The sequence below is a fragment of the Benincasa hispida genome, chromosome 8 (assembly GCF_009727055.1).
Source record: "Benincasa hispida cultivar B227 chromosome 8, ASM972705v1, whole genome shotgun sequence".
Taxonomy (NCBI): domain Eukaryota; kingdom Viridiplantae; phylum Streptophyta; class Magnoliopsida; order Cucurbitales; family Cucurbitaceae; genus Benincasa; species Benincasa hispida.
Genome location: NC_052356.1, coordinates 59789457 through 59803019, shown reverse-complemented (window position 1 = coordinate 59803019; position 13563 = coordinate 59789457). Strand labels below are relative to the sequence as shown.

At 28.4% G+C, this 13563-nt stretch overlaps 1 protein-coding gene across 3 annotated transcripts; it reads left to right on the top strand.

The window, feature by feature from the left end:
* The first annotated feature begins 4695 nt into the window (after positions 1 to 4695).
* On the top strand, positions 4696 to 11362 carry LOC120083773 (protein REDUCED WALL ACETYLATION 3-like). 3 transcript variants are annotated; one of them, XM_039039639.1, is made up of 17 exons: positions 4707 to 5021; positions 5157 to 5204; positions 6066 to 6157; positions 6585 to 6722; positions 6815 to 6871; positions 6955 to 7027; positions 7396 to 7554; positions 8251 to 8400; positions 8521 to 8776; positions 9284 to 9399; positions 9528 to 9614; positions 9703 to 9791; positions 9873 to 9935; positions 10032 to 10088; positions 10353 to 10449; positions 10544 to 10702; positions 11009 to 11362. In XM_039039639.1, the coding sequence occupies exons 2-17, from the start codon at positions 5172 to 5174 to the stop codon at positions 11018 to 11020; spliced, it is 1638 nt and encodes a 545-aa protein (XP_038895567.1). In that variant the 5' UTR covers positions 4707 to 5021; positions 5157 to 5171; the 3' UTR covers positions 11021 to 11362. The 3 variants fall into 3 exon arrangements, with proteins under 3 accessions (XP_038895565.1, XP_038895567.1, XP_038895566.1); XM_039039637.1 differs by having other exon boundaries at positions 4696 to 5021; positions 8251 to 8776; XM_039039638.1 differs by lacking the exons at positions 4707 to 5021; positions 5157 to 5204 and adding an exon at positions 5506 to 5708.
* The last annotated feature ends 2201 nt before the right edge of the window (positions 11363 to 13563 follow it).

Here is a 13563-nt window from a genome sequence, read left to right as displayed (position 1 = left end):
AAATTTGAATTAATTACATCTGTGCCCTAATGAATTGAAACTTTACTTTTCCTAACTTTCTCCATTTCAGAGTCAATGGTTTAAAATTACAATTAAATCACCTTAATTAATTAAATGTTTAATAAATCAACTGATTAAATTTAGAATTAAAATCACCTTAATTTACTTTAGTAAGTTTAGGTCGTTATATAGGATTAAATTGAAGAAAGAAAAACGTTTGTAGAGTCGAACTACCTTAATATATAAACACAATATTATTTGTTAATTCTTCCCTTGTGTGTCGTTCACATTTAGAAGATTTGAAGATGAAGATTGAAGATGGAAGATGATTCAAAGATTGCAATTTGTTTGTTAACTCTCACACTGTACCTTGGGTATAGTTTCTTTTCTTTTTTTTAAATAATAATTGAATTGTTGAGAGTATTTTATCTATTCAAGATATAAAACTTTAATTCTTTGAACTCTTAATTTTGCCAAAAATAAAAGCGTGTATTTAGATTTAACTTTTTCATCCATTTTCTTTAGAGATGATAATAATGATGATAATAAATTTGAAATCTTTCGAAAGAAGAGATGATCGACAAAAGTTACAATTGTTCTTAATTTTATGTCATGATAATTAAACAGAGCAGTTTGTAACTTTTAAATCTTCAAATTCTCATTCAAAAGTTTATAATGGTTAGATAAAGAGAACAAAAGAATATTGATTTTAATACAATATTTGAAATTGCATTTCGAAATAAATATGTTACTTTTTGTAATTTGCTTTGAATTAAAGCAATAATTTAATTTAAAATTAGCCAAAAATAGCTTAGCTTAACTGGCAACACTATGTGTTGAGGAGGTTTGTTCAAATCCCCACCTTCATTTGTACTAAAAGAAATTTAAATTTAAAACTAGATCAATTCACCCATATAAAATATATTAAATTTGTAACTTATTACTTATTGTGATTAAATATTAATTATAAATTATTTTGAATAAATAATATAAAAAGTAGATTATTAATTAATAATTAATCTTCAATAATAATTGTGTAGAACTTCCAAGTTGGAATGTAAAAGATTTTTCTGATTGTATAAAAAAAAATTAAATTTAATCCAAAATTAAAATCAAGAAGTTTTAGAATCCCAAAAGTTTGATAACTCTCATCTTCTACCACTATAAAAAATGAATTTTCTTCATCAACATTTTCAACAATAATTTCAAAGGAATATGAAGAATTGAAATATAACGAGTTGTTCATTTTATTCTTCAGAAAGTATTATAAATTTCTTTAATTATGATTAAATATTATTCATTTGATAAATTAAATTTTAATTAAATATCATTCATTGATCACATTATTATAGAATCTAGTTATAAATAAACAAAGAAATAAATAATGTTATATCAACAATGATAATAATGTCTTTAAAAAAATTAAAAAGTTGTTATTTAACTTCTAAATAAATTGAAGTTTTGTTTCTAAAAAAAATAACTTGAAAGGTTAAGATTAAAAAAGATTTATTATGTTTTTTAATCTTAACCAATTAAAAAATAAATAAATAAGTAGTTTGTTTTTTCATATCTAAAATCTGCCATTTCAAATTAACATAATTGAATTAATAAACACAAAACTATGTGATGCACAAAATAAGATTGTCTAAATCATTATATTTGACGTATTATTAAAAATAATAAATGACATTTTACCTAAATCATTTTAGAATCAAGTGCTTTTATAATAATTAAAAAATATATATACACATACAAATGCACGTGATAATACATTATTATATCAAAATAAATCAAAATATTTATTAATATAGCAAAATGTCAATAGATGCTGATAGACTGCTATCATCTATCATATTGATAGTTGCTGATAGATATCTATTAGTATTTATTGATATCTGTCATTAATATATTTTAATATTTCATTATATTTGAAAATGTTTTAATAATTTTGATGTTTAAAATAATTTTTCTTCTTCTTATTATTATTTTGTAACAAAGTCTTCATTTCGTTTTCATGTTTGAGAGAAAACGCGTTGTGGACCTAAAATCATTTAATAAAGAAAAAATTAGAGAAATCTTTATGTTTTTTTTTTTTTTTTTGGCATATAGTTGTTAGTTTTAGTTATACATTTATTAAACATACCCTATAATTTTAATACATAGTAAACTAAATTATTAAAAAACTATAAATAAATCAACAAACAAAAATATTCAAAATAAAGATTAATACCCACATTTTGTCTGAAAAAATATACAACATTATAAGGTTAGAAAACAAATTCATACGTGTATTCTTTCTATTTATATTAAAAGTTAAATCATCAATTAAAGTTTTTGTTTTTTATTTCTTTTTATTTTTTTGCATACTATTATACTGAAATTTAGGAGTATTGGTTGATTTTTTTTTTCAATATAATACTTTGTAGACATGTGAAATTAAATTTATGACCTAGAAAGTACATGTTTAACCAGTTCAAATAGGAAGACTCAACACCAGGATTGGGTTGGATTGAGGGTGTTTTTTGGACTAACTCGAAAATTCGAAGTTGGTTTGATTGACAATCGAAATGATCCAAACAAAGTTTCCACCAACCCTTAAATTTCGGTTTGGGTTGGATTGATTGTCGGGTTATAACTTATTATTATTTTTTATTTTTAATGAAAAATATGTAATTTATATACAACACATGACTAATAACTAAGATCTCATACAATTGAAAGTTAAATACCAATATCTATGATATTTATTGTAAACTTTAAATAAAGATAAATATCATAACAATTTCAAAGAAATATTAAAAATTCACAAATTAATCAATAATCAAACTTTAAATAAGAGAGGAACGGAAATATATATAACATGGGTTGGGTCAACCAAATTTTTTTTTAAACACCCCACGACCCAACCCAACTCAGGAACAAAACTAACCCAATTCAACATTTACATTTTGAGTTTGAGTAGTCCAGATTGTTAAGGTTGTCAGGTTATTTGAAACACCCTAAGCCAAGAACTAATCTCCTCCCTAACAAATATAACATCAATCTACCTTATAGGTAGTCACCCATCTTTATTTTTTCTATATTAAAATTAAATTGGACTCATTGAGTTTTTTTTTTCTCTAAAAGCTAAAACGGGTCTTTCAACAGGTTATAAAATTTTTAACCTACCATTCTTTTAATAATTTTTAAATTCCAAGACCTACCTATTTTCGTTCAATTCATCGTTTAAACCAAATTAAACAATAAATTTATATTCTAAAACTTAAATAAATTACATAAATTAAAAATTATTCTTAAGCCAAACTTGAGGTTGAGTCCTTTACCTCAACTATTTTTTAACTGAAAAAAAATCAAATAATATATATATATATATGAAAAAGGAACTTCATGGACATGTTAAAAGATCTTAAATATGAAAAAAACTAATAGATAATAGTTAAAAATATCAATTTTGGTCCTTATATTTTGAAGTTTGTTCAATTTTGGTCCTATACTTTCAATTGTCAAATTTTAGTCTATTTACAATAAATCTTAAATTTAATTCTCAAATACTAGTTTATTGTTGAGTTTTTAATTTTTTTTGTTATTTTATGTAATATTTTTTTTATAAAGTTAGAAAACATATTCACTATTATATTTCTTTGCATGAAACTATTTATTATTTCACCAATTTCATAAAAATTAGCTTAGGTCTATATTTAAAATTGATTGAAAATAGACTAAAATTGGATAATTAAAATTACAAAAATCAAAATTGTACAAACTTCAAGTTAAAGAACCATAATGGTAGTTAACCTAGATAATAAAACAAGTTTTAGAAATACCAATAGTAGATTAAAGTAGGGACTAATAGAATTGAAATTAAACAAGTCTGAACTACAACGATGAAAATATTATTTTAACAAAAATTTGTATAAATAGCTTGAAGAGAATCAAAATAAGAAATTATTAGAAATAACCTCAAATGTTTCCATCTTTCAAAACTAGTATTTTTGTTTTTTGAAAATTGTTTGAACTAGTTTTTCTCGATCTACCTCGTTTGAGATTTAGATAAAAATTAACTTTGTTTTGAACTTCTTGATGAAATCTAGCAAATTAATACTGACATTTTACTCGTCTCAAATATTATTGATCTTTTTAAAATCTCCTATTTTAATTAAATTTACTCCAAATTTGGTTATTTATACCAAATCTTATATTTTTTTTTTAAAAACTTTCATCTTTCTACCATTTTTTGAATTTCAAATAGATTGTCCAAATTATCGGAATGGATTTTCAAGTGATCTCACACTATGATTTTTAAATTTTGGGAAATATCAAAATTTACAGAAATTAAATAATAATATTTAGGAAATATAGAAAATTTTTTGGTATAAGACTGCTCGAGATTTCAGGATAAAATATTCGATAGAATGAAAAAAATCAATATATTTTATCTAAATCTTCATGGTCGATCTTGATAGCAGAGATGGATAAAAACCATTTCAAGGATTTTTTAAATAGGTTTAAAAGATGAAAAACATTTGGGTGCGACAATTACCCCAATCAAAATGGAATCAGTGGAGATCATTCATAATCTTGTTTAGTTATTTAATTTCAATTAATCAAGATCAACATTTTGAAAAATATGAATTTAATTAAAACAAAATAATCCATTTAGGGGAAAATGAAATCTAATCGTCGTCATTGTAGGAGTGAAAAGAGAGCGGCAACCACAACGAAAATCATCGTCCCAACACCAACAAACCTTCTTCTTCATCTTCATTCATCAACCGCTCAGAACAGGAGTGAATTACACAATTAAGAATTTTAGAGAGAGAGAGAGCGAGCGAGGTTTAGAGAGAGAGAGTTAGAGAGATTGAGAGCTTCTTCTTCTTCAATCTTCATTCTTGAGCTCAATCCTTCTGCTTCGATTTCCTCTTCTCTCTAATCTGTTTGTGTTGGATCCTTATGATCTATCTCTCTCGCATTCTGTTTAAATACTGACGTCTCAACCAATTCGATTCTTCATTCCGTTTCCGGTGTGTATCTCTCTCGATCTGCGCTTTTCTACTTTAGATTCTGCTCTTTTCATGTGTTTTTTGTTGATTATTTGTGGAATGTTGAAGTGATTTGCTTCTATTTTCGTTTCGTTTCGTTTCGTTTGCATTTTGCAGTTTGAGTCTGGATTGATGATGGAGGCTTCTGTTATTACTCCAGGACAGGTATTACGTTGGTTTGTTTCGTTTTTCTTTCTTCGATGTGGATTTTGGAGAGTTGTGTAATTCTTTGGTTCAGGAATGTTTAATTTTGTTTTTGTTGTGTATATGGAATTCTTGTTTAGTGAAGTTCACTGGCACTTCAAGTTCATTTGATTGATTGAAATTGAACTTCGCATTTCCCTGCAATGTCGGCAACGTGTTTTGGTTTAGTTGGCAATTAATAATTCCCACCGACAAAGTTGCCCCTCGTCTTTGGTCTTTTAAATTATTTTCATTTTTGCTCCTTATTAACCTGCTTTTCAAGATTCAGATCATGAACTGTCCCACGAAGACAGCTATTTTATTGGTCACTGGAAATTGACACTTCTTCCATGGATGAGAAGATTGGATTAAAATTCCTGGAAACTTGTCTTAATGGGAATGACTACTCAGGATACATTTTTATTTTCTTTATGCAAGTTATCCTCGATTTTCTTCTTTTTGAAGTTTTTTTCTTTGCCCTCAGAGGTTCATATCATCACTTCCCATTCATCCTATATTTTAAGTTAATTTAGGCTTTGTTCATTGTTAGATTATTAGTGTTGATGTTTACGGGTTATAATTTTCTTATGGATTTGGTTATCCACTGTATTCCGAGGCTTAAGTTTGATAACAAAACTGGGACCAACTGGAATTACTTAAAAAATTTCCTGAGTCTTGAAATTAGTTAATATTGATTTACCCCATACTAATTTGACATTAAAATGATATAAGTCTGGTGTTATGTTTCCACTTTCCCATCTCTTTTTATTTGTTGCCTCAAGTATCTTATCTTTGTTGCATTTTAAGCCTGAAATAACTGACAAGGATATTTTCATTTCACAGATATCGTTCCTTCTTGGAATATCTCCCATCTTTGTTTCATGGATATACTCAGAAATCCTTGAATATAGGAAATCTTCAGCTCCTTCTAAAGCGTGAGGAATTCTCTGCAATTTTTGTTGTTTTAGCTTTACGTTTAGTGCTCTTTGTTGTTCTTATAAGTAGTTGGAAGGATTCTCCTTGAAAGTTGGTGACTGTCTGACTGCGATAGTTTTCATCATTTATCTTCTATTAACCATTTATGTAAAATTCCTCTGATCTCTATGTAAAAGAGTTAAAAAGTCTCGTTTAAGAAAATAGGCATTTTACAAGGAGGAAGGAAATAAATGGTATTTGTTATTCAATTTGTGGTTGACTTGTTTGTTTTTATCTGTCTTTTTACTTGTCCCAGTTAAAGGCAACCGATGTATTTTTTTTCTTTCTTCTTTCTTCTTCTTCTTTTTCCTTATTCTTTTAAACGATATACATTCTGCTCTTTTTGCTTAAGTTCCTTTTCCTGATTGAAATTTCCTGGATTTTTAGTCATTCAGACATTAATCTGGTTGACTTGGGAGGTGAGACAGTAAAAGAAGATGATCAAGCCGTTCTATTGGAAGGAGGTCTGGCTAGGCCGGCATCTGCAAAGATTCATAATTCATCCATCACATCGAATTTGATAAGGTTATTTCCATTTTCTATAGGATATTTAATCATAAATAAGCACTCCATTTCTTAAAAGTCCTTTATGCTGTTTGAACCTTTCTGGCCTCTAGGTTTTTTACACTGGACGACACTTTCTTGCTAGAAAATCGTTCTACCTTGAGAGCAATGTGAGTTTTAACAGGATTGGTCTTAACTTGATTAACCGATAATATTAAAGTAAACTGTAACTCACTATTGCAATCTTGTTTAGGTCTGAATTTGGAGCGATTCTGTTGTATTTCTTTGTATGTGACCGTACATCTATCCTGGCAGATTCGAAGAAGGTAGTTTGTTCCCTTTTCATTTCAATTTGTGCTTAACTGTTTTCTTGAAATATTAGTTTCATCTTGATCTATTAAAGAACTATTTCTGCCAAAATGCTTTTGTTTTTATGCCTTAATTTCTCTATTATCTAAGAAACAAGACCCTTGGCGGATACTATTGTTCATAGCCAAGGTGAGCTGGTAACTGAGCTCAAAATCCATAGACTTTCATTATTCTCAATTATTGTGTCATCTAGTATTTTTTGTAACTGAATCCTTTAAAAATTTCATCCTTACAGATTTTCAACAATTTATTTATTTCCTTATTTTTTTTACCTGCGTAAAGAAGATATTTGTTTATACTGTTAAATGGTTCTTTTCTTTGACAGAATTACAGCCGTGACCTCTTTCTCTTTCTCTACATTCTACTCATCATTGTTTCAGCAGCAACATCTTTAAAAAAGCACAGCGACAAGTCAGCATTCTCTGGGAAATCTATTCTTTACCTTAATCGGCATCAAACAGAGGAGTGGAAAGGATGGATGCAGGCAAGTTGTATGTTAATGTAAATGTATATGCAGAGTGACTCTCTTTGGGAATAATAGTCTTTAAGGCATGTTTGGGAGCAATTTTGAAATGTTTAAGATAACCTTTGTCATTTTCAAAATGACTTTGAAACATGCTTTTCATCATTCAAAGCCAATTTTGATGATATGGAAATTGCATTTAAAAAATGTAAAATTAAATATTAAATTAATTTTGAGTGATTAGAGGTGTGTTTTGAAATGATTTGAACATGGCAGAAGTGATATGATTTTGACATTTATATTATTATCTGTCATAAAATTTCTGGTTTTGTGGTGCATTGTTGTATTGTTAGCCTACTTTGATTTGTAATAGCATCCATTGTACAAGACTGCTATTTATCGTCAATTTGTCATACACTGGTTATGCATTTTCATCTGCCCATCACTTGTGTTCTCCCAGTTATGTTTGGGCTTTTGAATGTAGTTTATGTGTTGTAAAAATGTCTCCGCTTCTTTCATCCAATTGTTAATTAATCTGAACGAATTTATGTATTTAATTTCTAAATGTTCTAATGTTCTTAACGTGTATTTGATAGCATATCAATTTCTATATTTTCTCCAATTATTTTGCTCATACCAATGGTTTTAGTTAAGTTTGATTTACTTGGTTTGGTTATTGCCAACCCATTAACATTTTTCTCTTTGGGTTTTTTACAGGTTCTTTTCTTGATGTACCATTATTTTGCTGCTGCAGAGATATACAATGCCATACGCATGTTTATTGCTGCATATGTATGGATGACCGGATTTGGAAATTTTTCCTATTATTACATCAGAAAGGATTTTAGTGTTGCTCGCTTTGCTCAGGTTATTTTTATTTACGCTGAAAACTTTTTCCACCTCCTAAGCTTTATGAATAACTCACCCCCTGGCGCTGAAAAGAGATGGCGATCAATAACTTTTGTTAATATCTATTATTATATCCAGATGATGTGGCGGCTAAATTTCTTCGTTATCTTCTGCTGTATCATTCTCAACAATGATTATATGCTGTACTACATCTGCCCAATGCATACACTTTTCACTCTAATGGTTTATGGAGCTCTTGGTATTTTTCACAAGTATAATGAGAAAAGCTCAGTGATAGCAGCGAAGATTCTTGCGTGCTTTCTAGTTGTAATTCTCATTTGGGAAGTTCCTGGTGTTTTCAATGCATTTTGGAGTCCTTTGACATTCCTTTTAGGTAAGTACTGAATCACGCCCCTTGCTTAAAAAAAAAAAAAAAAAAAAAGGAAAAGGGAAAAATGAGATAGAAGTTCCGATAGTTTTCTTTGTCTCTTCAAGTATTTCGATCAATCTTATGTTTTGTGGAGTAGCAAGGTCCAATTATTTTGATTTCATAAATCTAGTTATTCTTTGTTTTTGAAAATTAATTGCCTATATAACTGTTTAGCTTGGTTGTATGCTAAGTTTTGGCTATACTACAGGTTCAATATTACAAGTTCAAAAGTTTTGGCTTTACTACAACATACTTTATTGAAAACTTAAATACTGATGATTATTAAGACTTCAGATGATCTATTTTCTTACTGGTAAACTTTTACATAATTGGATTTCTTTAAAAACTGTAGCAACCTTTTGAACCATTTGGTTTTTTCTAATCCAAGAGTTGCATAATGATCACTTTTCCTTCACTTATGCCTTCTCTTTCTCTCTCTCTCTCTCTCTCTCTTTTTGGGATATCTACCAGGTTATACTGATCCTGCAAAACCTCAACTCCCTAAATTGCATGAATGGCATTTCAGATCTGGACTCGACCGATATATTTGGATTATCGGAATGATCTATGCCTACTTTCACCCCAATGTAAACTGATACGTTTGAATTTGTTATGATTATTTGTTTTCTTGCTGTTAGTTTATTTTTTATTTTTTATTTTTTTTAAATATCTTTTTGTTTGCTATCCTTAAAATAAACAACTTTTTATAACCTAGGTTGAGAAATGGATGGAGAAATTAGAGGAAGCTGATACCAGGAAGAGAATCTCTATAAAGGCGTGCATAGTTACAGTTGCCTTGTCGGTAAGTTGGATGAACTTTGGATTACCAAAGTCTTTTGCGTGGCAACAATAATCTACTTTTAGTAATTGCGTTGCCTTCTTTTTTCCAGGTTGGTTATATGTGGTATGAGTGGATTTATAAGCTGGACAAAATTACATACAACAAGTATCATCCTTACACATCATGGATTCCCATAACGTATGTATTGAAGTTTTTCTTGTTTAACTGTTATCTGTTTTTCAGTATCTTATTGCTGATCTTGTTTTATTTTGATTCTAGTGTTTATATATGCCTGCGGAATTTTACCCAGCAGTTCCGAAACTACTCCTTGACACTCTTTGCGTATGTATTTCTTTTCTATGGGGTACTATGATATATTAAAGTTTTGAAATTCTTGCAATATATACTGTTGGATTTTGAACTATTTTAAATGATCAGGTGGCTTGGCAAGATTACCCTTGAAACTTACATTTCACAATTTCATATATGGCTGAGGTGAGAATTTTTTGTTTTGTTTTGTTTTATTTTAATTATTTATTTATTTTGCAACTCTTTTATTTAATCCATTCTTTTCTAATGTTATGTGATTATGAATTCAGAATAAATCACTAACTTGAACACAATGTTTTTAATTACTTCTTCCAGTATCATTTTTTCGATTATCGAAATGGGCCACCGTTGTGGAATCATGTATGTGGGATTTAAAATACGTTTTCTAATATCACATGCAAATTTTATTTTCTTGGTCCGTTTCTGCAGATCAAATGTACCAAATGGACAACCTAAGTGGCTTCTTTCTATCATTCCAGAATATCCAATGCTCAATTTCATGCTCACCACAACGATCTACATCTTTGTAAGTGAAATTTTACATAGCCCTAAGGAAGGTTCAGTATTTATAAGATTTCATTTCCTTGCATGATGATTTGTAAATTGATTCTCTTTTGCAGCTCTCTCTTCGGATATTTGAATTAACAAATACACTTAAGGTGGCTTTTTATCCCACAAAAGATGATCGACGTCTACTGCATAATTTACTTGCTGGTGTGTGCAATTGGTTTATGTTTATACAGCTTCTCATTGATTTTCTTCGGTTTCTTCATTTGATGGTAAGCCCTTTTCTCAACTTGCTTTGTTGTGAATAAAACATATGAACTCAATTCGACACTTAAACCATAGTTCAATTCTCATCACTAACCTCAAATTGTATGTGTGCTAATCTACTTCTCATCTTCCTACTTTTTTTTTTCAACTTTTATTTGAGGATTACGGAGGAAGTGTCATTTTAATAGATACTTTTTTCAGTTGTAGGGCATTCCCTTCCGTTTCTTGGAATTCTAAATTGATTTCTTATGGCTTTTTAACCTGTTGAAACTTATCAGTTGATGAGTGGCTATTTCTAATTGGTGATTCAGATATTACTGTGAATGCAAAGAGCCATTTCTACACTGTTTATTTCCAGTTAGAAATGTGCAAAAGTGAAAGGGAAGTGAATTTTTTGGGTAGCATATCCAACTCGTTCGATACGCTTTCAAGCTTCAAAGACGAGGCTGTAGAAATTTGCAAGCACAGTGGTATGTTTTAAACTCCCCCACAGAAGAAGAAAAGATATATATAGCCGATTTTGGTGACGTAGCCTTATCCTTTTAATGTATTATAGTATTCAATATTGAAGTTATGCCAATTTACAAAAATGGATTTCCATTTCCATCTGTTAAATTATTGATATGTTCGTCGTATAATAAATTCTTCTTAGTAGTTTTGCCTCTTTTTTCTTCTTCTTGTTGATGGAATTTAACAATTGCCCTACTTTTGCTTTGCTTGCATACTTCGCCAATGAAATAATGTTAGAGGATAGAAGAGAGGTTCTTATTTTATGTGGTTTTTGCTGACTTTTTGTACACTTTTTAGTATCTTTTTATAAAGTACACCCTGTTTTTCAACAAAGGGGATGTGAAACGTTCTGGGTAAAATTCTGATGGTGGCTGTAACAACCAACTAGTGCACTGTCATTTTCAAATTTTAGGAATGGCTTACTTGTTGGTTGTGCTAAGAATCTAATCAACACGAATAAAAAAAGCAGGACGAGAGTAGGAAGAACCGCTTCAATTTTGTATTTAAGAAAGATAATGTTGTTTAAGATATCTAGAACTATTTAACAATCTCATTCTTATACATGTAGATGTATAAAACATAAGCAATCTTGCAGCTACTGCTGCTGGGCAAAGTAATCCATCCAAAATTGAACATCTAAATTCAACAAGAAAATTTCTAATATTATGGTAGTATGAAATTTTTTTCCATACTACCTTAGTTTATTACTTATCGTGAAAATAGTATTTAAGAATTATATGTAAGGTCTATGGAATAAATTTAAATCATTTGATGACATGTCGAATAGTGAATGAGAATAATAGGTAGTATTAAAACATTTTCTCTAACTTAACCTCATAATAAAATTACAAAAAAAAAATTTATTTAATGACCAACAATAAGAGATCATAACTCATAATTGGGATCAACCTAGATTCAAAGGTTTGTCTGTCAAATATTAAAATAGTTGGAATTATCCGATAAATATTTGATTGAATATAAATTACTATAAGGTCCCGTTTGATAACTATTTTGTTTTTAGTTTTTTTTTTTGAATTAATTTTATGAACATTACTTTCACCTCCAAATTTTTCTTTTGTTACCCACTTTTCACCAATGGTTCATAACAAAAAACCAAATTTCGAGAACTAAAAAAAAGTAGTTTTCAAAAAACCAAATAGTTATCAAACGGAGCCTAAGTTATGAACATGTATTATGTTATGATTTTGTAATGTATTATATATTTTTTAGATAATATACTACGTGATACTTATTTTAATTTTAATAGAAATGAAATGAATTTTTAAATTCATAGTATTGTATCGAAGTTCTTATATTATAAATTATAATGCAATTATATATTTTAAATTTTCAATTTTCAAATTGGATTAACTGAAAAAATAAAAAATAGATGCAATTGCAAATATGTCAATTAGGCCTAAAATATTTATAAATATAGCACAATGCAAAAGAATTTGTAGATATACTAAAATTTAGACTTCATTGCTAATAGAGTTCCACCAATCATATGGTCTATCACTAATAGCCCCAATAAGACTATATCACTAGTAGGGATTTATTAGTGATAGACCATATGATTGGTGGAACTCTATTAACAATGAAATCTATCAATAATCGATTTTGCTATAAATGCAATTCGTTAAAAATTACACATAATTATTATCCATAAATTCCTCAATGTAATTACCCTAAAATTATGGTTTTTCAAAATTTCTGCTTATCTAACTAAAATAATTTGATTAAAAAATAAAATTTGGATTGGTTGCTGAATAAGCCCCAAAGTATATGTTTTCTTTTTTGGTTAAATTTTACAAAATATCCATGTTGGGATATATTTAAGTTATGCCCCTAAATTTTAAAATGTTTTATTCCAACTCATGAACTTTGAAATTGTTCCCAGAAATACCCTTAAATATTTTCTCATTAAAATAATGAATGAAAAATGACACATTAAATGTATAAAAATTTAAAAATATGTTGATTTGTTTATAACATTGATCATGTAATTGACATGACAATGATATGTAAAATTTGATTTTATAAATGATGTTGTAGATGATGTCAATGACATTTTCTGATTTAAAATGAATAATTACAACGATTTTAATCATGTATATAGTTGAAATTCAATTGTTAATGATGTTATGTATGGTTTCCAATATCTATAATCAAATGGTCATATCAATTTACGCCTTTCAATTAAATGAAAAAAGCACTCCAAGGATACATCTTAAAATAATCTCATCCCACTCAAAATCCTTCCTCTAGTTTTCATTCTTTATTTTATTAGCTTCCATAATTTTTAACTAAAGCTCTGTTTACTTAATAGAAATCAGAATGAACTAAGATCAAAATG